Source organism: Geotrypetes seraphini, chromosome 5, assembly GCF_902459505.1.
Source record: "Geotrypetes seraphini chromosome 5, aGeoSer1.1, whole genome shotgun sequence".
Classification (NCBI taxonomy): Eukaryota; Metazoa; Chordata; class Amphibia; order Gymnophiona; family Dermophiidae; genus Geotrypetes; species Geotrypetes seraphini.
The window spans coordinates 82,882,040-82,908,327 of NC_047088.1; the positions used below are offsets into that span (position 1 = coordinate 82,882,040).

At 45.9% G+C, this 26,288-nt stretch overlaps 1 protein-coding gene across 7 annotated transcripts in view; it reads left to right on the top strand.

The window, feature by feature from the left end:
• AIFM1 (apoptosis inducing factor mitochondria associated 1) overlaps positions 1–26,288 on the top strand; it is a 136,143-nt gene that overhangs the window by 75,573 nt on the left and 34,282 nt on the right. For 5 of the 7 annotated variants that reach the window (XM_033945167.1, XM_033945170.1, XM_033945171.1 and 2 more), the window contains exons 12-15: positions 14,674–14,781; positions 23,214–23,302; positions 23,436–23,576; positions 23,854–23,996. In XM_033945167.1, coding sequence (XP_033801058.1) covers positions 14,674–14,781; positions 23,214–23,302; positions 23,436–23,576; positions 23,854–23,996 — 481 coding nt within the window. Of the gene's footprint in view, positions 1–12,998; positions 13,003–14,673; positions 14,782–23,213; positions 23,303–23,435; positions 23,577–23,853; positions 23,997–26,288 lie in introns of those variants that run through there. The other 2 variants (XM_033945174.1, XM_033945168.1) reach the window with 2 other exon arrangements.

The following is a 26,288-nucleotide window of genomic DNA, read 5'->3' on the forward strand; positions in this document are numbered from 1 at the left end:
GATGTTCTTGATGAGTCCCTTAAAGTAGCCAATACAATGGTTCTGCTGTATCTGATGTCTCAGGAATGTCAGCAGCTGTTCAATCATCCCAAGGTAGATTCCTTAGTAGCACAGGTAACTAAAGATGTCCCTACCAAATGAGGGAAGTGTGGTATTAAAGGATATGCAAGATCGCAGAGTGGATGTGATTCTTTAAAGACATTCAAAGTAGAGAATGACACGGGGAAAAAATCTGTCCCCGTCACTGCACCGTCCCCGGCCCACCATCCTCTGCACCGCCCCGTCACTGCCGTTCCCTTCACCGTCACCGCCACTGCCATCCCATTCACCGCCCCGTCACCGTCCCCGTCTAGCACCCATCTTCTTCCCTCTGCTCCCCCATAGTCTGGCATCTGTCTTCTTCCCTTCCAGCGTCTTCTCCCCACTCTGCCTTCCACATTTCCTTTCAGGGTCTGTTCCTCTCTACCCTCTTTCAATGTCTGTTCTATTCCTTTCCACCACCACCCTTCCCTCCCTCCTTTACCATCTGTTCCTTTCTACCACCCTTCTTTCATATCTTCTATCAGTCCCCCCACCATCACTAGCAGTCTCTCTTCTCCCTTACCATGAGCAAATAGAACTTCTGAAAATTGTAATGCTGAGGCATTATTTCTAGTACGCCTTTTTTTCCAGATGGATAATGACATCAATTTTATAATACTTACTGTCTGCTCTGATTTCATTCACAATTTGGTTTGTATTTTGTACCTGAGGATTCCATGAGGCATTTAACCTTTTCCTGTCTCTTCTGTGATTTCAAGTTGATTCCTTCAATAATGGAGTCTCAAGGCAGTAGCAGTTTTCTATTTTGGGCTCTTTTGACATTGTTTAAGGGATTTCTTGTACATTTGGTGCTGGTCTTCTTTGATGAGGTCACTTCAGAATCTATTTCCAAGGAAGAGAAACTTTTTCCCTTTCACCCCCTCCTTCCTTGTGTGAGCCGGAACACACGGTCCCCGCAAGCAAGTAATTTTATATCATTTTCATTCTATTCATTCATAGAAATTAAAGTCTAGATAATTCCAGTCACATAACAAAACATGGTTTTACAAAAATAATTCCCTGCACAGTCAAGCCTGCAAGGATTACTAGATGTCTTTCAGCAGCTCCCCTCCCTCCCTCCCCCTTACCTTTGTGGCCAAGTCAAAATGATCTACCAACAATAAAATTTTAAAAACACAAAGCACGCTGTACGCAGAGAAAATGTTAATTATCATTTATATTCCGCGGGTTTTCAAAGAGGTCAAGGCAGATGACTTTATGCAATGTCACCTCAGTAACAACTATACTAAAATAGACAAATATTCCCCCTCCCTTTTTACTAAACTGTGATAGCGGTTTTTAGCACAGGGAGCTGCGCTGAATGCCCCACGCTGCTTTCGACGCTCATAGGCTCCCTGCGCTAAAAACCGCTACTGCGTTTTAGTAAAAGAGGGCCATAGTGCAAAATATAGACAGCAGATATAAATTCTCAAAACGGACACATTTTGATCACTAAGTTGAAAATAAAATCATTTTTCCTACCTTTTTGTCTGGTGATTTCATGAGTCTCTGGTCCTTCTTCTTTCTTCTCCTGCCCCCCCCCTCTTTCTTTCTCCCCCTGGCTCCACTCTTTATTTCTGCCTTTCTTTCTCTCTCCCCCTGGCCTCCCTCTTTATTTCTTTCTCCCTCTGGCCCTCCTCTTTCCTTCTGCCTTTCTTTCTCTCTCCCTCTGGCCCCCCTCTTTATTTCTGCCTTTCTTTCTCTCTTCCCCTGGCCTCCCTCTTTATTTCTCTCTCCCTCTGGCCTTCCTCTTTCTTTCTGCCTTTCTTTATCTCCCTCTTGACCCCCTCTTTATTTCTGCCTTTCTTTCTCTCTCCCCCTGACCCCTCTTTATTTCTGCCTTTCTTTCTCTCTCCCCCTGACCCCTCTTTATTTCTGCCTTTCTTTCTCTCTCCCCCTGGCCCCCCTCTTTATTTTTTCCTTTCTTTCTCTCTCCCCCTAGCCCCCACAAAGCCATCGTGCCAATTTCTCCACTTCCACGATTCTTTCCCTACCCTCACCCCCAAGCCAGCAGCCGATTTCTCCCTGCTCCTTCCCCGATGTCCTGAACTTCATCGGGCAGCAGCAGCATTCACAATTCACTGCTGTTGCCCGCTTCAGGCCTTCCTCTCTGTCGGGTCCTGTCTTCATGAAAACAGGAAGTAGGCAGGACCCGGCAGAGAACAAGGCCTGAAGCTGGCAACAGCGAATTGTAAACGCTGCTGCTGCCCGAAGAAGGTAATGGAGCACGAGGCAGACCGCTTCTCCCCCCTCCCAGCCGAACCCGCGCTGACCCTCCTATCTCCCCCCACTCCGTGAACCTTTCCGACCCTCTCAGCGAGAGCAGCAAATCTCCTTCGCGGCTTTCTCCTCCCTCTGCCGCGTCACTGATGACGTCATTAGTGATGCGGCAGAGGGAGGAGAAAGCCGACGCTACTGGGGGGAGGTTTGCTGCTTTCGCTGGGAGGGTCGGAAAGGTTCACTTGGGGGGGAGAGATAGGAGGGTCAGCGGGGGTTCGGCTGGGAGGGGGGAGAAGCGTTCTGCCTCGGTGCTCCAAGGCCTGGCGCCATTACCTTTTTCACCCCTCCCGCCCCCCCCCCCCCTTGGTACGCTACTGCTCTCCAGCTCTCCTTAGTTTGCCGGTTTTCTTTTTCAGCGACCGGCACGCTTTCAAAGAGCCGCACACGCGCGGCTGCTCAAAGTTCAATCTTCTGCTCTGCTGCAACTTCCTGTTTCCGGTTGGGTCAGAGCAGAAGATTGAATACTGAGCAGCCGCGCGTGCGTGGCTCTTTTGAAAGCGTTCCGGTCGCCGAAAAAGAAAGCCGGCAAACTAAGGTGAGGTGGAGAGAGGAAGCTGGTTAAATGATCGAGCCGACGTGCGGGTGGGCGCTGCGGGGACCGCACGATCCTTTATGCCTCACTGCGGTGACAAGACCATTCACCACTCAACGGGGCGGTGATGGCCTTGTCCCCGTCCCCGCAGAGGCTGCTAATTTTCATTCCCCGTTTTTGGCGGGTTACCCGCGGCTAAACGCAGTAGCCGCGGGTAAACCGCCACCGTGTCATTCTCTAATTCAAAGCACTAGCCTTGAGTATCGAAGCAGCTGCAGCAGCTTCCTTTGTGACACGCGTCTCTCATACCAGGTGGTGGGAGTTCGAGCTGGAATGGACTATGTAGCTGATGCTCTCTAAGATGTCATCAGCAGAGTTTCAGATTATTTGATCTTAGCCCGCAGAATGCTCTGGATCAGGCAATAGGCTGGAAATTCCTACTCCAAAGCTACCATCAGCAGACTTCCTTTTAAGGGACAAATATTGTTTGGAAAGGGACTGGGATGGATAGTGAATTAAGAAGTTGGATTGCCTGTGTTCCAGCTTACAGGTTCAAAGAAGGGTGGAATCTGAAAAAATTGGATGTGAAAGCAGTGCTTCTACAATATCTTGAGGTCTCCAACGAATTCAGGCAATCTGACCACCTTTTTGTGCTCACTAATCAGGCTAGACGCAATGCTCCAACTTCCAATGCCACGATATCCAGATGGATCTTTAGGGCCATTCTGTCAGCATACATTGCCTGTGATAGATAGACAGTCACCATTCTCCTTAAAGGTGTATTCAATTAGAAATTTGGCTTCTTTATGGACGGAAGTTCAGGTGGTCTCCCCTGAGGAGATTTGTAGGGCAGTGACTTGGTCCTCTCTACATACTTTTTCCAAGTTTTACAGGGTGGATGTAATGGCAAGGGAGTATTCAGCCTTTGGGCCCTCAGTGTTACGGCCTGGTCCCACCCTAGCTTTCTGGGACAGCTTTTGTATATCCTGTTCGTACAGAATGATACACCTATTGCACTAAAAAGAGAGATTAGGTTCTTACCTTGCTAATATCTTTTCTAGTAGATAGGTGTGTCATTCTGGAGCCCTACCCTGTCAGTTGTCTCCTGCGCCTACCTACTATCTCAATCACAAAGTTCAAGTCCAAACTGAAATTTGGATGTCACTTAGCCCTTTGGAGGTGGGGTGTCCGTGTCATTCTTTCACATATTTTCAAATATGTTGGGGTAAATTTTCAAAGTGGTTTCTGTAGGTAAATAGAATTTGCCACTTCAGACCCCCCACCTCCCAATTATCGCCACTACTATCCTCTACCCCACTGATCCTTACAGTTCTGACGTTCATCGAAGCAGATCCTGATATTCTGTTCCAGGCCAGTGCAGGGCCTTGAGCATCTGCACATGCTCAAGGCCTGCTGTCTCCTGCCATCTCCGAGATCCCCAGAGAGGGTGGGAGCTGGTAGGTCTTGAGCATGCACAGATGCTCAAGGGCCCCACACTTGCCCAGAATAGATTATCGGTGTCAGCCTAATTAAGCGCCAGAATGGTAAGGAACAATAACAGGGAGGATGATAGTGGTGGTCATTGGGATTGGTGCGATGGGATGGGGTAGCGATGGTCATTGGAGGGGAATGCAGGAGAGCAATGCCAGTCATCGGGGGTGGGAGAGCCATGCCAATCATTAGTGGTGGGGGGCAGGGGGTATGGTGGAGGAGAGCAGCGCTGGTCATTGTAAAGGGAGGACTAAAGCGCTGACACTTTTTTGGCCCAAAAATCTTGGTTCATATTCTAGTATATACAGTTTGCTTGTGTTCTGTAACAGAACCAGGTTCTATTGTAGAATAGATACTTACAACACAGCTTCAAGAAGTCTAAATGAAGATGCTACAATTCTGTGTTTTGTTCCTTAGTGTCGTCTTTCCTTGGATCTCATTGAATGAGATCTGAAAATTGAACCTGTTGGTCTCAAAAGCCCATTATATCTTCTGTAGTTTATGGTAATTTATTAGACCAACATCAAGAATTTATGCAGTTTTCTCCAGGATCAATATAACTTTATAATACAGTATACAGAGGTGATTTAATGACACTGCTACTTATTGACTTATTTCAGTATTACAGTTACTAGCCGTAGGATAACAAATCAGTTTTCACACTGTGGTAGGGCAGGGGGGATCATGTGATGCACCACTCACTGGATGGATGTGTCGTATAGTGAATGCTCTGAGCTGCTGCATGAGAGAGTGGCAATAAATCTGCAGGAGAAATGACGCACATGGTGATGAAATTGATTTGACCCCAGAAATGCATCACAGATCAGTCATGTACTCCTAGCAGCCTAATGAAGAGCCACTGGCAAAGAGTTAGGGTTACTTTGTCCTCCTGCTCCACGGGAATCCATACAAGCAGAGGCTGAGGAAAGTACAAAGCAATTAGCCTTTACTATGATTTGTGTCAATTAAGGTCAACAAATTCTAGGTAGCAAGGTAGATTAAAATGTGACTTTAAATAATGGCACACATGAAAGAAGCTGAGTAGAGACTCTACAAGAAGAAACATAAAAAGAAATTGAGCAAATTAACAGAGTGTTATGACAAATGGAAATTCAGCAGGAAAACTAAGATGGAGAAGAGATACAGATACGAGGTTTTTTTTAATATCAATAAATTTTTTATTGAAAAAGAAATCAAAAAGAAACCAACTACAGACACAATCAGGACCAACAGTCAATAAACAATGGACACAAGCAAATTACAAGGTCATATCACCCACACCAAACCCAACATTGAATCCCCAACAAATATCAATTCTACCCATACCACATAAAAGAAGCAAACAATACTGTACCCAATACTTCCCAATCCTCCCCCCTCCCTCCCATCCCCAAAATTCCACCAAACCCCCACTCCAAAGTAAAACATCTAGTACCCCCCCCCCGTCCTCCCCCCACATCCAAAAATCCACCAATAATCAACCCCTAATTTTAGCAGTCACACATTCCATATGTGGTAAAGAACCCACCCGATCTTTCCATTCCCCTTCTGATGGTACCAGGCTCATTTTCTAATAAGAAGCTAACAAGCATTTGGCTGCAGACAAACCTATACGTAGTAATTTCCTACGCCACCAGACATCTCTCACATTGGTAAGACCCAATAAACAAGTCTGAGGAGTAAGCGAAACCAGCTCCCCCAACCAGTCAGTCAAGCAGCCAGTAATCATAACTCAGTATGGTCGAGCCTTAGCACAATCCCACCATATATGAAAAAAAGTACCTCCCCCCTCCCCACATCTCCAACAAACATCAGGTACATTAGGAAACATAACATGTAGACGAGCAGGAGTATAGTACCAACGAGGTACAATTTTATATGCATTATCCTGAACCAACACGCACACTGATGCTTTGCGTATTTCAGAACAAATTATGTCCCACTGACCCTCCATCAGGCAAAACCCTAAATCTGCCTCCCACTTACACCGAAATGAAAAAATAGGTTTAGTCCAGCTCCTAAGAAAAGAATACAATACTGAAATCGGACGGGGTACCCTACCTAACAATAACCATAAATTTTCCACTTGCCCCCGACCTCCCTGAGAATCTACCAACCACCCTCGGGCCTGGATATAATGTCTAAGTTGTAAGTAGGGAAAAAAATCTCCAGTTGGCAAAGAATACCTCCTCTGCAAGGTAGCAAAAGGAATGATCTCATGTCCCTGTAATACATCCTTAAATAACCGAATACCCCACCTCTCCCACCTAGCAAAAATCTCAGAAGAACCCCCCACTGCAAAGGTAGGTTCTGGTCATATAGTCGCCAAAGTTGAGGTCCCCGTCCCCCACCCCCACTGCCGTCTCAGCGAACCCCACAATATAATAAGATGTTTAAGAAAAGGATTCTCCACCCCCCACAACCAATCCCCAGTACACAAAGATCCCCATATCCAATCCCGCAAAGGCTGCTGTCCAACCCAAAACTGTTCCATCTGCACCCCCAAATTAACCCCCTCCAAAGACCAATCCAAAATAAAGCAGAGCTGAGCCGCCTGGCAATACCAGAGAAGATTCTCACTGCCCGCCCACCTTGTTTTCTAGGGGCCCACATAACATGTTTAGTCAACTGGGAAGCTTTACATCCCCAAATAAACTGGAAAAAGATTCTCTGCAATCCTATTAAAATCCCCCTAGGAAGGGGAATAGGCAGCGTTTGGAATAAAAACAACAACCTGGGGAGGATATTCATTTTCAACACCGCTATACGCCCCCACCACGACAGCCACAACCCCCTCCACTGCTGAAGGTCCCTGTGCACCTGTGCCAACAAAGGACCATAATTAGCTGAATAAAGTTGAGTCAAATCTTTAGTAATCTGAATTCCGAGATATCTAAATTTCTCCCCTGCCAGCTGAAAAGGAAAGCCACATGTAATTCTCCTTTCTACCCCCTCCTCCAAGTTAACACTCATCAACTTTGTCTTGTCCATATTAACCTTAAACCCTGCTAATCCCCCATAGGTTCGGAAAATATCCAATATAATGGGGAGTATACCCTCCGGATCTCGAATATACAACAAAATATCATCCGCAAAAAATGCTATGCGGTGCTCATAAGCCCCCACCCAAACCCACTGCAAGCCAGGGTGGGTACGAATCGCCGCCATGAGAGGTTCAATGGACAATGCAAATAGCATAGGGGACAAGGGATTCCCCTGCCGAGTACCTCTACCAGTTGCAAAAAAATTGGTATAGGACCCATTAATTTTAATACAGGCCCGAGACCTGGCATACAGGGCTCTAACCCAGCGATAAAATAAAGGTCCCAGAGAAAAGTCCCAAATAACCCAATCGAAGGCTTTCTCTGCATCAATAGCCATAACTGCCATCCCTCACTTTAGGCGCTGGGCCTCCCACATCACATGCAAGGTACGGTGCAAATTATCTTGTACCTGGCGCCGAGGTATAAACCCATGCTTAATCTACATGGATAAGCTGTGGCAAGACGCAAGCCAGCCTCAGAACCAACATCTTCACTATGATCTTAACATCCGCATTTAAAAGGGAGATAGGTCTATAAGCCCCACAACTAGTCGCCTCCCTCCCTGGCTTGGGCAGGACAGTAATACCCGCATCTCCCATAGACCCGGGAATGGGCTACCAATTTGAACCCCATTAGCTACCTGTACCAACAAAGCAGTAAATGTGTCCTGAAACTTTTTATAAAACAAACCAGAGAACCCGTCCAACCCAGGCACCTTTCCGGGTTTTAAGCTTCTAATCACCCCTACCACCTCCAATTCGGAGATTGGCTCCTCCAATCTGTCAAACTCCAGCAGGGACAGTCTGGTTAAAGGCAAGCAGTCCAAAAAATCACCCAAATTGTCCCACAAAGGCCGGGTGACCCCTTTATACAAATCATTATAATAAGTCAGAAAGCAGGCCTGTATATCAGAATCCGTGTGAGAAACGCTCCCTCCACTCCCCTTAATTTCCTGGATCATATGTACAGCTCTACGCTTGCAAAGGAATCTCGCCAACTGAGCTCCGGATTTATTCCCATATTCAAAAAGACTCTGTTTCAATCTGGCTGTCATAAAAGCTACATCCTCCAACTGGAATTGCTGTAATTCCTGTCTTAAACTCCGCAATTGACATGCGACCCCTGGATCCAACGTGTCCTTATGATGTAACTCCAAACGCAGCAACTCTTCCCGCAAATAAAGGGTCCGTTCCTCCCTACGTCTCTTTTTCCTCGCTCCCCATTTAATCAAAACCCCCCTCACAACTCCCTTCAGAGTGTCCCAAAGAATTCCATCACTCACCTCCACTATATCATTCTCGACCAGATAACAATTGATAGAAAAGTGAACCTCCTCCATGACTTTGGGATCCCCTAGTAAAGATTCATTAAAGTACGCCCTTTCGGCTTACCAAACCCCTTCCAAGACACCCAAACCAGAGCATGATCAGAGATCTGGATAGCCTTAATTTCCGCCTTCCCAGCTCCCCCCCATAGATTCCAATGGGCCCATATAAGAACATAAGAAGTTGCCCCCGCTGAGTCAGACCAGAGGTCCATCTTGCTCAGCGGTCCACTCCCACGGCGGCCCATCAGGCCTAGTGCCTGAACAGTGGTCCCTGATTAATTTTGTAACCTACCTCTAATCCCATCCCTATAATCTACCTTTACTCTTATCTGTACCCCTCAATCCCTTTGTCTTCCAAGTACCTATCCAAAGCTTCTTTGAACCCCTGTAGCGTGCTCCTGTTTATCACATCCTCTGGTAGCGCGTTCCATGTATCTACCACCCTCTGTGTGAAAAAGAACTTCCTGGCGTTTGTTCTAAACCTCTCCCCTTTCAATTTCTGAGTGCCCCCTTGTACGTATTGATCCCCTTAATTTGAAAAATCTGTCCCTGTCCACTTTTTCTATGCCCTTCATGATCTTGAAGGTTTCTATCATGTCTCCTCTAAGTCTCCGCTTTTCCAGGGAGAAAAGCCCTAGCTTTTTCAGTCTGTTGGTATATGAGAGGTCCTCCATGCCCTTTATTACCTTAGTTGCTCTTCTCTGGACCCTCTCAAGTACCTCCATGTCCTTCTTGAGGTACGGCGACCAGAACTGAACACAGTACTCCAGGTGCGGGCGCACCATAGCACGATACAGTGGCAGGATGACTTCCTTTGTCCTGGTCGTGATACCCTTCTTAATGATACCCAACATTCTGTTTGCTTTCCTTGAGGCCGTGACACATTGCGCCAACGCCTTCAATGTTGTGTCTACCATCACTCCCAGGTCTCTTTCAAGGTCGCTCACCCCCTAGCGCTGATCCCCCCCCATTTTGTAAGTGAACATAGGGTTTTTTTTTCCCTATATGCATGACCTTGCATTTCCCTATGTTGAAACTCATTTGCCACTTTTTGGCCCATTTTTCCAGTGTTGTCAGATCTTTTTGGAGATCTTCGCAGTCCTCCGTGTTATTGACTTGCGATATAGTTTGCTATCCAATCTCGTATAACTGCAGGTAGCATGGGAATAGAAAGTATAGTTCCGTTGGGTAGTGTGGGTAGTTCTCCAGCAATCAAAAAGATTCAATTTAGACATTAAATCCCAAAAAGCTTTCCGGTGAGACTTAGCATATCCTGACCCTCCCCCCCCCCCCACTAGAATGATCTAATAGAGTATTAGGCGTTACATTCGCCCCACTCAGGGATCCCAGGCTGCAATGCGCTCTCTGAATATGAAGCCGACCTTTCTTGGCCTCATCAGTCAGCCCCAATAACGAACTACAGAGATCTCGCATCACAGCCGCACAATCCCAGTACTCCTCCGATTCCGGAATCCCCTTAAAACGGATATTGTACCTCCGGGATCTATTTTCCAGATCTTCAACATGGTGCTTGCAATTCTTTAAGAAGAGAATTGTGGGAGTTCACAGACAATTTTTGTTCTGCCGCTATCTTAGCCACCTGATCCTCGGAGGCCGCCATGCGGGTGCCCAATTCCCACACCTCCGCCTTAATCTCCGCCAGTGCCAATTTTAATATCCTGGAGAACCCCCAACATCTCCTGCCGAAGCTCTTGAAACCATGGAGGTGCTGCCGATGTGGAGGTCAAAGCGCCCTTTCCAATCGCTCCCGCTTGTCCTTCCTCTTCCATCCCTGACAAGGCAGGAGTCGACGGTTTGGTCTTGTCAATCTGACTAGGCCCAGGCACCGAATCAACTTTATCCCCCGTCTCCATTGGGAAACGGAATTTCTCCAACTTTTTCCTTGTGGCCATCCTCAAAAACCAATGAGGTACCAAAACAGCTCGCTCCCGGCTCACACAGGTGATGAGAGTACAAAATAATTAGATTTATTGAGCAGCTACAAAGAAGCGCTCAAATTAAGCAGCCATATCGGGTCATGACGTCACTTCCTCCACAGATACGAGTTTTGCCAAAGATGTCAGGACTTTATAGTGAAATAGCTAAAGATAGCTTGGGCAAGATAACCCTGCTGCTGCTGTTGTGCATGTTGTACCAGGGATTTCCACCATATAATACTTAATGTGCACGGCTTTTGGCTTTACTTCGGCAGAGTGAAAGGAGTAGCAGTAATGCTAACAGTGTTTTATAAAGACAGTCTTTCCCGACCCTGAGGAAGGATACAAAACGTGTTGGAAAAAACAGGGGGGATGTGTTAGCTAATGAACACACATTACAAAGCTAAGTCAGCAACCACTTATAAAATGAAAGATTAAAATTGAAGATTAATTAACAGCATAAGAAAAAAGAGTAGGTGTAATGAGACTTATGCAGATGTGGGGTGTTATGCTACACCGATGGCAATCTGAAGATCCCATGCACATTAAGTATTAAATGGTGGAAATCCCTGGTACAACTTAACGCTCAAATGTGTACAAGTTTATTGGGATTGTATATTCTAAGAAGTGCAGTATTTGAGGTTGTGCATGTTGAGCATGTGGTAGTATCTGATCACAAGTAGATAAACTTTAGAATAAGTAGTGTTCTTGATCAGGAACTTGTATTTGTCCCTATGGAAGACACATTACTTCCTTATTTTAAGTTTTATATATGGCAACAAGTTACCAGATTAACTTCATTCATATCCTGTGGCATTTGATACTTGGCCAAATCACTTCACCCTTCATTGCCTGAGGTATAAAGAGCTAAATTTAGTAACCTGCATTAACACTTTAATGGGTATTATTCTATATAATAAAACCTTACCCGCGCATGTGCTTTTAAAACTGCATGATCCCTGCCGCTGTGATTTCTGATCTGTGGCTGTGTTCCATTTTAGAATGCGGCAGCAGGGATCACTCTAGCCACTCCCCTCCTCCCGCCTTCACTCACCAACCGCTGGAGGAAGCGCAGGCAAGCTCTCTCCCTGCCCGCGTTCTCACCGCCCCGATTGGTGCTGGTGGCGGCTGCAGGGAGGAGGGCTTCGTGGAGCGCCGCTGCCCGCCAACACCTTCACAGTCTCCTGAGCTGCGTCCTCGCCACCCCGATTGCCGGTGCTCAGGGTGAAACTGCTTCCGACGTCTTCACGCTTCCGGTGCATGCAGGCATGTCGGTGGTGGTGAAGGAGGGTGTCGTGCGACGCAGGCGGGGATCGGAAAGGGTAAGGGAGCCGGCCAGAAACGAGTCAGCGGGGGTTGGGCTGGGAGGGGAGAGAAGCGGTCTGCCTCGGGTGCTTCAAGGCCTGGCTTCTTCGGGCAGCAGCAGCGTTTACAATTCGCTGCTGTTGCCAGCTTCAGGCCTTCCTCTCTGCCGGGTCCTGCCTATTTTCTGTTTTCATGGAGTTTACAGACAATTTTTGTTCAGCCACCTTTGCCGCCATCTTAGCCATCTGAGACAGAGAGGAAGACCTGAAGCCGGCAACAGCAATGAATTGTGAATGCTGCTGCTGCCCGATGAAGTTAGAAACATAGAAAATGACAGCAGAAAAGGGCTATAGCCCATCAAGTCTGCCCACTCTATTAACCCTCCCTAACTACCCTCCTAGAGATCACACTCAGGTGGTGATACCTTTACACTTCCCTCGTAGAGATCCGACGTGGGCATCCCACTTATTCTTGAAATCAGGCACGCTGTTGGCCATGATCACCTGCTCTGGGAGCTTGTTCCAATGGTCAACCACTCTCTCTGTGAAGAAATACTTCCTGGTGTCGCCATAAAATTTCCCGCCCCTGAGTTTCAGCGGATGCCCTCTTGTGGCTGAGGTTCCTTTAAAAAAGAAAATATCATCTTCCACCTCTACACGACCAGTGATATACTTAAATGTCTCGATCATGTCCCCCCTCTCCCTGCGATCTTTGAGAGAGTATAGCCGCAATCTGTTCAGCCTTTCCTCGTACGTGAGATCCTTGAGCCCCAAGACCATCCGGATGGCCATTCTCTGAACAATAAAAATGGGTGATTTCAACTACCCCGATATTGACTGGGTAAATGTAACATCAGGGCATGCTAGGGAGATATAATTCCTTGATGAAATCAAGGACTGCTTTATGGAGCAGCTGACCCGGGAACTGACAAGAGGTGAAGCAATTCTAGTTCTTAGTGGAGGAAAGGGAGCAGAGGGGGAGAGAATGGCTTGGAGGGAAGAAGAGGTGGCAGGACATGGAGGGAAGGAGGAATGTATGCCAGACCAAGGAAAAAGGAAGGGGGAAAGGAAGGAGGAGATGCCATATGGAACAGAGAGAGAGAGGGTGGACACTGGATGGAAAGAGAAGAGAGGGCAGTGAATGGAAGGGACAAGACAGAGAGTGAACAGTAGATAGAAGGGTAGAGAGAGGGAGACAGACACTGAATGGAAGTGTGGGGGAGAGGAGAGACAACCGCTGAATGGAAGTCTGAGGGACAGGGGGAGCAGACATTGGAAGGAAGTGGGGAGGAGAAAGAAAAAAGGGCACATGCAGGATTGAGGGAAGAGGAAAGAGTTAGAAATAAAGATAGACAGACAGGAGGCCAGGGAGAGACAGACAGAAAGAATGACAGACAGACAGCATCCAAACAGAGAGAGACAAATTAAAAAAAACAGATAGACAGACTTGTACTCTAGCACCTGTTAATGTAACGGGCTTAAACACTAGTAATTTGAATAGTATGTCCTTTGAGCAATGGGGAGAGCTATTTTTCTTCACTGTTTTGGCAGTTTGGGATGTTCTCTGTTGACTCTACCACAGAAGTTCTGAGAATCGACCTGCTAGTCGTGATGGATGGATGGATGGATGGATGGATGGATGGATAAACTGGACATACTGGCCTCACTTGTGTATGCTGGACACTACAGATATTTTTAATATATATTTTCCCATAGCCTAAACCAGCTTTCCTTTCAGATGGAACAGCCTGTACCTTGCTGTCTGTGAACTATATCCTTTGAAATGCTAACCAAGCTGGCCTTTGCTGCAAAGTTTTTGTCTCCATTCCCTGCTGGGAGGATACTACTCCAAGGTTCTGCTGAGCTGTTATCGGTTCTGTATGACTTCACATATGCAAGGCACCCTGAAAAGCCATAAAACATAACAAGCAACATCCCCTGCAGGATGAAAGGGGAGTAAGAGACGTAGGAGCCTGATACCAAGACAGAACTCTTACCCAGGCTGGACATTTGCTGCCTTTCTCTGAAGCAAGTTATGGGAACCAAGCACAGCTGGGGTGTTGAAAGGTCACCCTTGCCAACTTTCTGCATAAGACTATCTACAAGGCTGCCATCCTGAAGATGTACAGCATTGTAAAACCACAAATTAGCATCTGCAAGGTGATAAGGATCTCGGAGCTGGAGGAAGAAAGTTCACAAAGAATTCTCTGTTTCTGCTCGGGCCCCCCTCCTGGGGGGGGGGAAATGAGAGAGGCATGGACTGGGGGGAGGAATAGTTAGGTATACATTTTTGTACCAGTAGGGAAGTACATGACCAGAGTTCGGGGATATGCTTTTTGGAACAACGAGATAATTTCTCTATATAACAATCCACGTATCACAGGTAAAACCAGAGAGAGATTCACTTGGGTATGCCAGCAGGGACATGCTAGCCCCCTGCTTGGCATATGGGTGTAAGTTCTACTCTCCATTGCATATTCTGAACTGACAATATAATGTTTCTTTCTGCTATGTCTTTGCTGCTGTAATTTTATGTCTTTATACCAACAATAAAAATATTGTCTGTTTTGGAAAATACAATGCCGTCTCGTAGTCATTCCAATGAGGTAAACTAAGCAGCATTTGAAGTATTTGCATATCATTAAAGATCATCTGCGTAATTTTTTTTTTTTTACAGCACAAACAACAGGGCTGGAAGTTGTTCAGATGTTTCCGGAGCATGGGAATATGGGCAAGATTCTTCCAGAGTACCTAAGCAACTGGACCACCGAAAAAGTCAGGCGAGGTAAAGAAAGGCTTTTATATTGACCAAGAGTTTGTTTGATTTTAGGAGCCAGTGCAGAAAGGTTTGACATAAAGCCCGTTGACTTTCCTGTAACAGATTAAAATTGTGGCCGTAATCTGCAGCTCATTGCAAAATGTAACCTTTCCTGTCAGTGCCTGGGCAGTGATTTGGCTCAAGTGCTGAAATGTTGTCAGAAATTAGGAAGGCTAACAAACTGGGTAACAATAAAAATGGGTGATTTCAACTACCCCGATATTGACTGGGTAAATGTAACATCAGGGCATGCTAGGGAGATATAATTCCTTGATGAAATCAAGGACTGCTTTATGGAGCAGCTGACCCGGGAACTGACAAGAGGTGAAGCAATTCTAGTTCTTAGTGGAGCACATGAATTAGTGAGGAAGGTACTTGTGCTGAGGCCGCTTGATAACAGTGATCATAACATGATCCGATTTGATATAATCCTTGGAATATGTTCATACAAGAAATCCAATCCAATATCATTTAATTTTAAAATGGAGACTATGATAACATGAGGAGAATGGCAATAAAGAAACTTAGAGGACCAGCTACAAAGGTCAAAAAATTACATCAGGCCTGGATGCAATTTAGAAATGCCATCTTGGAAGCCCAGACTAAATGTATTCAATGTACTAAATAAGGAGGAAGGAAGCTATTAGAGCTATAAGAGAATGTTTCAGAAAGTGAAAGAAGGATCCAACTAAAAATAATTGTAAACAGCACAAGTGTCGGTGCAGAAGAAGGAGGGGAAGAAATGGAGGTGGGGGTTATATTAGTCACCAGGGATGTATTTAAGTTAGGGATTGGGGAGATGGGGCTGTTTTCAGGTTATTAGTTGGAGGAGGCCAATACAGGTTGCTTCTACTTTTTTTATGTCACTATTCCTGTCAGTGCCTGAGCCAGTTACCACTCAGCCACGGAAAGCAATGTTATTTGGTCAGGGGGCTTAGGTTGGCAGGCTACACTGCCTTGGACCTGGTGAGAAAGTCCTGTGGTTATTGTGCATTACAAGCCCCCCAACCACCCCTATTTTATGTACTTTGGACTAGAATGCTCAGTGGGCTTATTAGCATCCATTTCAATAAATTTTGCAGCCTTTGTCTTCCACACAAGTTAATACCCACTTTCAACTGCACTATGCACTACTCAGTAAATAGCATCTGGTAGTAACTGTGCAGCGAGTGTTGTGGTAGCTGTCTGCATTGGTTCCTTAATTGGTCACTTCATATCTTGTAACAAAATGGGAATGTCTCCAAGAAGATAGCAGCACCTCAGTATGTATAAGTGAGCTTGCATTTTCTCTGTTATCAGAGAGGACCTGGTCACATTTGGGGTTCTTAATTATGTGGTTCAGAATATAAATTTTTGCAAGTTGAGGAAACCTGAATGCAGTCATATTCAAAGTAAGTGATGGCCTGTAGGATGTCTCACTAGTAAAAATAATATTATAAAAATAATAACAGCTTATATACCGCAATACCGTGAAGTTCTATGCTGTTTACAGAAGATTAAGCAAAGGTAACAAATTGAATTGACTTTAAGAGGGGAGGAAGAAAGAGAATCAATAGGACAGGAAATTCATTGTTGAGGAGAGAGTGATCAAAAGGACAAGTTAATCGCTATAGAGGGGAGAGAGAAGAGAGGATCAGTTGTCTAGATGCTTTAGGAACAAGTGTGTTTTTAGACGTTTCCTAAATTCCCCATAAGTAGTGGGCGAAAGCAATTGTTCTAGGTCTTTACCCCATGATGATGCTTGGTGTGAGAGAAGGTGTTCATGGTGTTTTTTCAGTTTACAACCTCGAACTGGGGGGGGGAAACGAAATTGGAATGTGAGCTTCTCTTGTGTCTGTTGGCTGAGAAGGTCAGTTATGTATTTAGGGGCAAGTCTGTGGAGTGCTTTAAAGCAGAAGCAGGCAAATGTAAACTTTATGCGCGCCGCCATTGGCAGCCAATGCAGGTGCTGGTAGTAGGGTGTCACGTGGTCAAACTTCCTCAGCCCAAAGATCAGTCTGACTGCTGCATTTTGCATCAATTGTAAAGGTTGCATATTCTTTTGGGAAATGTTACAGTAGTCAAGTAGACTTAGTACGAGGGATTGGACTAGGGTTCTGAATACCTATGTATCGAAGTAAGCTTTAATGGATCTGAGTTTCCAGAGAGTAAAGAATCCCTTTCTGATTAAGGAGTCTACCTGGTTTTTCATGGTTAGGCACTGATCCAAAGTTACACCTAGTATCTTAATGGTGGGCTGGATAGGGTAACTAAGTTTATTGATACATAGTGGTGATTTGGTGTCAAGCGGATGAGGCGAAGCAACGAAGAAAGTTGTTTTTTCTGAATTAAGTTTGAGCCTAAAGTTTGTCATCCAGTGCTCCATCATGTTTATGGCTTCTGAAGCTTTGGGAATAGTTTCAGAGACAGAATTAGCGAATGGGATGATAATCGTAAAGTCATCTGCATAACTAAATAGTTTTATTCCCAGCTGGGTTAGCTGCGTGCCCAGAGAGGACATATAGACGTTGAAGAGCAATGGAGATAGTGGAGACCCTTGTGGCACACCGGATGGATTGCTCCAGGTGTTTGAAAGCTCATAATTAAAACGTACCTGATAAGTGCGGGATATAAGGAAACCATGGAACCATTTCAGCACCTCATCCCTGATACCAATGGCGTCTAGGCATTGCAGCAGTTTCTCATGGTGTACTAGATCAAAGGCAGAACTCATATAGAATTGCATAACCAGGGCATTAAGGCCCTTACTAAACAGTAGGCGCAGATTGTCTAAGATAGCTGCAATTACTGTCTCAGTACTGAATAACGGTCTAAAACCGGATTGAGTTTCATATAGGAGAGAGAACTGATCAAGATAATCCATCAGTTGGATGTGTACCAATCCCTCCATTATTTTTACAGTAAACGGAATGGATGCTACCGGTCTATAGTTGGATATTAGGGCTGAAGATTCTTTTCGATTTTTTAGAATTGGGGTTATTATTTTGTGACCATTATTAGAGAGAAACTTCCCAGTTTTTAGGTTGTGAGCCAAGTATTGCATCGGTGATAGTTTAAATTTTAAAGGTGCCGCTTTCATGATTTCTGGGGGGCATGAATCCAGAACGCAATAGGATTTAGAGTATTTGTTATATAGTCGGGTGTAATTATTCCACACTAAATCTTGAAAGGAGCTCCAGATCATGTCTGACGGTATATCATTTCCTTGGGTGAGAGCTATTTGATGATCACTAGGGTCTTTAGTTGAACAATGGATTCTAAGGTTTTTAATTTTTGAATCGAAGTACAGTGCTAAGTCATTTGCAGAGGGTAATTTAGTGTTGTTTGTGGATGTGGTGTAGCGAGCGGTGTCAAATAAATTTGTGATCAGGTTGGATAGCTCTTTTGTATTGATTCCTTGTGAGCCATTACAAGATGAGTTGATTTTAATTGAGTAGAATGCTTTACGTTTGTCTTTTATCATTTGTTTGTAGATTTTTATGTTAACTCTCCATTTGTTATGGTCAGCTAGTTCTCCTGTTTTTTCCAAGTTCTTTCTAGTCGTCTAGCTAGTTGTTTCATTTTTAGAAGTTCGGTGTCAAACCATTTGTTATATTTATTTGCATTGCTTTTGCTATTACGTATAGGGGTGATTTTGTCTAAAATGGATATGCTGGTTGTCATCCAGTGATCCCAGAAATCGATTCCTTCTTCTATCTCTGATTGCAGTTCATATTGTGACCAGTATTCTATTGGGTTAATATAGCCTCTTGTGTGATGTTCTCTTTTTATTATTAGGCGTATTTTAGATTTATGATAAGACCAGATTAGCTGGAAATAATAAGTAAAATGGTCAGACCAGATATCATGACACCAGGTGCCTTTACGTATAGAGATGGTAGGATCTGGGATGTCCTTTGTGGACATGGCTACCACATCTAACTGATGTCCTTTTTCATGTGTTTGTGTGGGTGGAGGGAGGTTGTAATTGAGTAGGGATAGAAAGTTTTTAAACTCTTTCGCATTTGTGTTGTCCTTTTCATCTAGGTGTATGTTTATGTCTTCTGCGATGATATTGTAAGAAGGACCGATTGAATTGTTTAGGACAAATGCACAGAAGTCTTCTTTGGCATTTGGCCAGCTTTTTGGTGGGACGTAGAATAATATGCAGGATAGGGATTCTGCTAGATGACAGTTACCAATTTTACAGGTTAAAATTTCTAGTTGGTCGGTCATTTTGGAATCAAGTAGTTCGAACTCAAATCCTTCTTTAAGAATAATTGCTAAGCCTCCTCCTTTTTTTCCCACGCGGTTTAGCGTAAGGATTTTAAAATTGTCTGGTAGGAGATCAATTATTATTGGATCATCTTCTGATAGTAACCATGTTTCAGTTAGTAAAAGGCAGGCTATTTGCTTGTTAATGATCCAATCTTTAAGTAGGAAGGCTTTATTCCTGACAGATCTAGTATTAAGGTATGCACAGGGGACAGATGTGGGTGTGATAGGTTTGGTAGCGGTAGTGGTTTTGATGGGTTTTACTTGCCTTATTCTTTTTTTAAGGGTTTGTTGGTGTCTTCTTTTATTTGAGATAGTAGTAATGTGATTTCTTATGTTTTCTTGTGGATCAGAGATGTGTAAAATTGACAGATCCGGGTAGTTGATTGATTGTAATTGTGGGTGAAGTGAGTTAACATCTTTGATGTTGCCAATTACCAGACAAATCAGTAAAATCAGAAGGAGATTCATGTTTGCAGGGTAAAGTATTTCTTCCTAGTAATGGTTTCCCTGTAAATTCTTGAGTTATTGTTTGTATGGTTGTTGACTGGATTGGTGTAATTTTCGAAGGTGGCCCAAAGGGGATATAGATCCTAAGCAGATCTACAGCAAGTATCTAGTAATTACACATACCTCTACCAATTACTCATGCATTTAACAATTGGGAGAAGAAGCAGGATTACCGTATTTTCATGTAGATAACGCGCACCTGTGTAAAACGCGCACACGGGTATAGCACGCGAAAAACACAAATTTATGTACAGAAATTTTTATATACCGCACACAGCCGTATACCGCGCATGCTGCCCGACTCTCCTTTCGCCCGCCCCGACTCTCCTCTGGCCACCCCGACTCTCCTTTCGCCCGCCCCGACTCTCCTCTCCTCCTTGAAGTCCTGTCCCCACCCTGAAAGCCTGATGCCCCCCTGACGCCCGATTCACACCCCCCCCCCACAGGACCACCCGCACCCCCACCCCGAAGGACCGCTCGCACCCCCACAGCCTCCCGACCCTCCCATCATGTAGAAGCTCCTACCGGTGTCCTGCTGCTTCCTCTTGGCGGTCCCGACTCCCCGACACGATCGGGGCAAGAGAGAGCTCAAGCCCTCTTGCCCCAGCCAACAGCGGCACCCCCGACACGATCGGGGCAAGAGGGAGCTCAAGCCCTCTTGCCCCAGCCAACCGCGGCACCCCCGACACGATTGGGGCAAGAGGGAGCTCAAGCCCTCTTGCCCCAGCCAACAGCGGCACCCCCGACACGATCGGGGCAAAAGGGAGCCCAAGCCCTCTTGCCCCGCCGACTCCCCAACTCCCCGACAATATCGGGCCAGGAGGGAGCCCAAGTCCTCCTGGCCCTGGCGACCCCCCCCCCCCCACGCTAGTTGTTCGGGCCAGGAGGGAGCCCAAACCCTCCTGGCCACTGCGACCCCCTATCCCCACCCCGCACTACATTACGGGCAGGAGGGATCCCAGGCCCTCCTGCCCTCGATGCAAACCCCCCCTCCCCCCAACGACTGCCCCCTCCAAGAACCTCCGACCGCCCCCCAGCCAACCCGCGACCCCCCTGGCCGACCCCCAAGACACCCCCACCCCCTTCCTCGTACCTTTGTGTAGTTGGCCGGACAGACGGGAGCCAAACCCGCCTGTCCGGCAGGCAGCCAACGACGGAATGAGGCCGGATTGGCCCATCCGTCCCAAAGCTCCGCCTACTGGTGGGGCCTAAGGCGCCTGGGCCAATCAGAAAAGGCCCTGGAGCCTTAGGTACCTCCTGGGGGCGGGGCCTTGGACACATGGTCGGGTTGGGCCCATGTGCCTCAGGCCCTACCCCCAGGTGGGACCTAAGGCTCCCGGACCTATTCTGATTGGCCCAGGCGCCTTAGGCCCCACCAGTAGGCGGAGCTTTGGGACGGATGGGCCAATCTGGCCTCATTCCATCGTTGGCTTCCTGCCGGACAGGCGAGTTTGACTCCCGTCTGTCCGGCCAACTACACAAAGGTACGGGGAATGGGGGTTGGGGTCGGCCAGGGGGGTCGCGGGTCGGCTGGGGGGGCGGTCGGAGGTTCTTGGGGGGGGGGGCGTTGGGGGGAGGGGGGTTTGCATCGAGGGCAGGAGGGCCTGGGATCCCTCCTGCCCGTAATGTAGTGCGGGGTGGGGGTAGGGGGTCGCCGTGGCCAGGAGGGTTTGAGCTCCCTCCTGGCCCGAACAACTAGCGGGGGGGGGGGGGGGTCGCCAGGGCCAGGAGGACTTCGGCTCCCTCCTGGCCCGATATTGTCGGGGAGTTGGGGAGTCGGCGGGGCAAGAGGGCTTGGGCTCCCTTTTGCCCCGATCGTGTCGGGGAGTCGGGGGGGGCAAGAGGGCTTGAGCTCCCTCTTGCCCCGATCGTGTCGGGGGTGCCGCGGTTGGCTGGGGCAAGAGGGCTTGAGCTCCCTCTTGCCCCGATCGTGTCGGGTGTCGGGACCGCCAAGAGGAAGCAGCAGGACACCGGTAGGAGCTTCTACATGATGGGGGGGGGGGTCGGGAGGCTGTGGGGGTGCGAGCGGTCCTTCAGGGTGGGGGTGCGGGTGGGAGTGCGTGCGAGCGGTTCTTCGGGGTGGGGGTGCGGGTGCATGCGAGCGGTCCTTCGGGGTGGGGGTGCAAGCGGTCCTGCGGGGGGGGGGGTGAATCGGACGTCAGGGGGGGAACTATGTAAAAAAATTTTGTACAACGCGCTCACGCGTATAACACGCAACGGTATGCGCGGTACGTAAAAACCACGTATAACTGCTGGAGAGGGTGCAGAGGGTGCAACAAAACTGGTGAAGGGTATGGAGAAACTGGAATACGAGGACAGACTTATAACACTAGGATTATTCTCCCTTGAGAAAAGGAGACTGCGTGGGGATATGATCGAGACCTTCAAAATACTGAAAGGAATCGACAAAATAGAGCAGAGAAGATTATTTACATTGTCCAATTTGACACGGACTAGAGGACATGTAATGAAGCTAAGGGGGGACAGGTTCAGGACTAATGTCAGGAAGTTCTGCTTCACTCAGAGAGTGGTTGACACATGGAATGCCCTCCCAGAGGAGATTATTGCGGAATCGACCGTCCTAGGCTTCAAGAGCAAACTAGATGCATATCTCCTTAAGAGAGGCATATAAGGATATGGTGGACTATAAATTACGCCAGGTGTACACCTGGCAGGGCCTCCGCGTGTGCGGATCGCCGGACTTGATGGACCGAAGGTCTGATCCGGAGATGGCAGTTCTTATGTTCTTATGTAACGCGCGCGTTATATGCGAGAAAATACGGTAGTTTGAGTTAATCAGTGATATCAGATGAAATCACACAAATAGCAGGAGGCTAATCCTATAAGCATATATGTTGCACCTTACAGAGCAGTGCCTTTTTTTTTTTTTACTTATACTTCATTACCCCGTGGTTTTAACTCACTTTAAACCTGTGGGTTAAAACCATGGGCTCGCACTGTGGGGAAGGCAAGGAGAGTCAGGGCAGAAGCAGGGCGGTGATCAGGGGCAGGACAGGAGAGCAGGAGAGTTGGGGCAGAAGCAGGGCGGCGATCGGGGCAGCGAGCAGGAGATGCAGTCGGGAAGGATGTGAGCTACTGGTCCCCAGCAGTTTCTTGATTGGCCAGCCCTGTTGGTCTTCCAGTTATTTGTTAGTGAATTGCTGCCTGCCTATTTGCAATCCGTTTCCCCTCATTTGCATGCGCGGATCGGAGGATGATTGGCCACAAGGTTAGTGAATTGGGTCGCAGGAAAATCGGGTCGCAAACTGGTCGGAACACGATCAGTGTCCTTAGTGAATCCAGCCCTTAATCACCTATAGCATGCATTCTCTGAGAACAGAAAAGACATATGTTCTTACATACCCTCTCCTACCTTCTCTAGAAGTTGAATTCTTTATCCAACTGAGGGGGATGGGCAGGAAGACACTCATGCAGGTGTGGTGGACTTAACAAAGGCTTCTAGAAAATAAAAGAATGCTAGGCAGCATCTATACTGGGCTTTGTGGATGATGTCATGCACATCTGAGAGCATTTGCTGCAGTTGAGTAACTTTGCTTTACCAGTCCTTTGTGTTTTTGTGTGAAGTGCTAATTAGATCCTGATTTTACAATGTGTGTTTTTTATGACCATTTCAGAAGGAGTTAAAGTTGTGCCTGAAGCAGTAGTGAAGTCTGTTACTTTCCAAAACAAGAAGCTAATAATAAAACTAAAAGATGGAAGAAAGGTAACTGAGCTATCTTTCTCATATGGTGACTTTTTTCATGTATTGCCTGTGTCACAGCTAGAGGCCCTAGGAAATTCTTGAAGCTGATTTGCATGGGGTTTGTTGTTTGTTTTTTTCTTTCCTTTGGATTTAGGTGGAAACAGATCATGTAGTTGCTGCAGTGGGCTTGGAACCCAATGTTGAACTGGCAAAGTCATCTGGACTAGAAGTGGATTCAGATTTTGGAGGATTTAGGGTGAATGCAGAGCTGCAGGCACGCTCTAACATCTGGGTGGTGAGTCAGATATTCTGTCGAAACTGGCAGCTAAGACCACATTTTTCTCCTACAACATTTAAGGATTGATAAGTGGTTAAACTGAGTGGTGCAACTGAATATTGGCTCTGACTGCCCCAACATGATCTGCACAGTGCTGAAGCAGTCTAGGGGCAGCTGGGGCAAACCCGGAAGTTATGCGGGCACCAGTGATATTCAAAGAGAAGAAGACCCTATAAATTACTTTTCTTTGTATCTGCAGTCCTACAGGTTAATAATTAACATTTGTGTCTCTCAGGCAGGAGATGCCGCCTGTTTTTATGATATTAAATTGGGCAGAAGACGTGTGGAACATCATGACCATGCTGTTGTGAGTGGCCGACTAGCTGGAGAAAATATGACAGGAGCTGCTAAACCATATTGGCATCAGTCCATGTTCTGGTACAGTTTTCATTCCCTTTAAACCATACTGACTATTATTCATGTTCTGTACAAATATTCAATTTGTAGTACTCTTGTTGGCAAGGTGGATTCAAACTAATTGATTAAAACTGGAAACTGGCTAACCGGATTGACCTAGGTGTACACAGCTGTTTATCATTAGGTGGTTGGTTTGGATCTGCTTGAGCTGGTAGCAACCAGAGCTCATTAGCATCTGAAAGTTATTTCTTAACCTATTGAAATGCTCTTAGTGCATTTAGGCTAGTTAGCAGATAGGCCAGAAATTCAATGTTGAGAATTCATTGCCCTTTAGCCACTTCATCAAAACTTCTGAAACTGACCTGACTGGGTTTTCAGAATATCCACAAGCATGAGGAAAATTTGCTTATACTGAGTCTTCCATGTATGTATGTTATGTTTATTCATTGTAGATAGACTGAAAACTCAGCAGACTGGGGAGTCCCCAGGACAGATTTGGAAAGCCCTGCCTTAGTTGCTCATTTAGTACAGAGGTGAAGGTACATCAGGCTTAAATCGCTCTATTGAAATTTCAGGTACATATAACAATACAATATCATGGCAAAAAAGTACATCGGAGATATATAACACGTGAGCCTCTTGACTGTTAAAGTGGTGTGCTGAAAATTTTTATTTAGAAACAGAAACATGACAACTCATGGCCAAATGGCCCATCCAGTCTGCCCATCCACAGCATCCACTATCTCCTCCTCTTCCTAAGAGATCCTACATACCTGGCCCATTCTTTCTTGAATTCAGACAGTCTATCTCCACTACCTCTACTTGGAGACTATTCCACGCATCTACCACCCTTTCTGTAAAAAAGTATTTCCTTAGATTTCTCCTAAGCCTATCACCTCTTAACTTCATCCTATGCCCTCTCACTCTGGAGTTTCCTTTCAATTGAAAGAAACTCGCCTCATGCCACGTATTTAAATGTCTCTCAAGATCACTATCGTAGTGATAAAAAATCAAAAATTTCAAAAAATGTCACTCACCAGCAGATATAAAACAGATGGAGAAAAAGCCTCAAAACCTTACATCACGCAGCAATCTTTGATTATTTTCAGCTGGCGTTCTAATTGTCATTGGCAAAAAACTCACACCCTTGTAACAATATTTAAAGATCTACAGGGGATATAACCCACTACTGTGCACAGTAATCAAAAGAATTTTTCAAACTGTTATAATATTTTTTACTATTGTTTTAAACATTTTTATCATTTTTATAAATAGTTTTACAAAAGTTTTCAAGCTACAAAGCTTTAAAGTGTAACATGCTGAAAAAAGCAGAATCAAAAAACTACTTAGCTCTGGCGCCAGAGAATTCAGTCAAGAGGCAGCTGCTGGTCTTCAGTGCACTTCTTTTTTTCAACAGCAGCAATCCACAGCCTCGTGTAGAAAATTCAAAGACCACCAAGCTCCAACAAGCACTCGTTTCACCAACTTTCTATTGGTTTCTTCAGGGATTTGAACAGCTTCAGACAGTGGAGTGTGCACAACGGCACAGGACGACACCCAGACAAAGAAACAAAGAATACTTAATAGAGAGAGAGAGAGAGAAAAATTAATACCTCTACAAAAATGTATTATATATACATATACCCAATTTCTCTTATGATCTTGCTTAATCCAGCAACTTACATAAATACAGAATATTATTATGACCATTCTTACTTTTAATCCCTAGTGTTTTTCTGGCCTTGGCTGCAATCCATTTTCAAATTTTTATATCTTTGCACCTAACGTTTCATTGGTTCTTAATTGGGCATTGGCCCTATGTTTCACAAGTGCATTACTAACTAGATTTACCCAGAAGCATATGAAAAGTAGGTGTCTTCATATAGAAAAATCTACAACATATTCAACAAAAATATTTTGCACACTATCCATTCCAGTATGGCCTGCCATAACCTAACGCCTTTTGTCCGAGTAACGGTACAAAGGCTGCTCAATCTAGAAGCCATAGAATCCATACCAGAAGATGAATTGGGCTCCGGCAGATACTTCGTTGGGCAGAGTCCCATCTCTTATCATTTTCGGTGGCAAATGTGGCAAGAATTGACAATGTGCAAATCGATTTCCTCAGTCGGAAGGGAGTGGTCTTTGTCTCAGGAAGCCGCCTTCACCTGCGTTGTGACCAACTTTCAATCTGATGACATTGGCGACTATCAAGAAGGCGACTTGCTTCTTCAGTTGAAGATGCGAGCTAGGAAGTGGAAGCTCTGGTGCAACCTTGGCCAAAGGCAGAACTTCTTTATGTCTTCTCTCCGT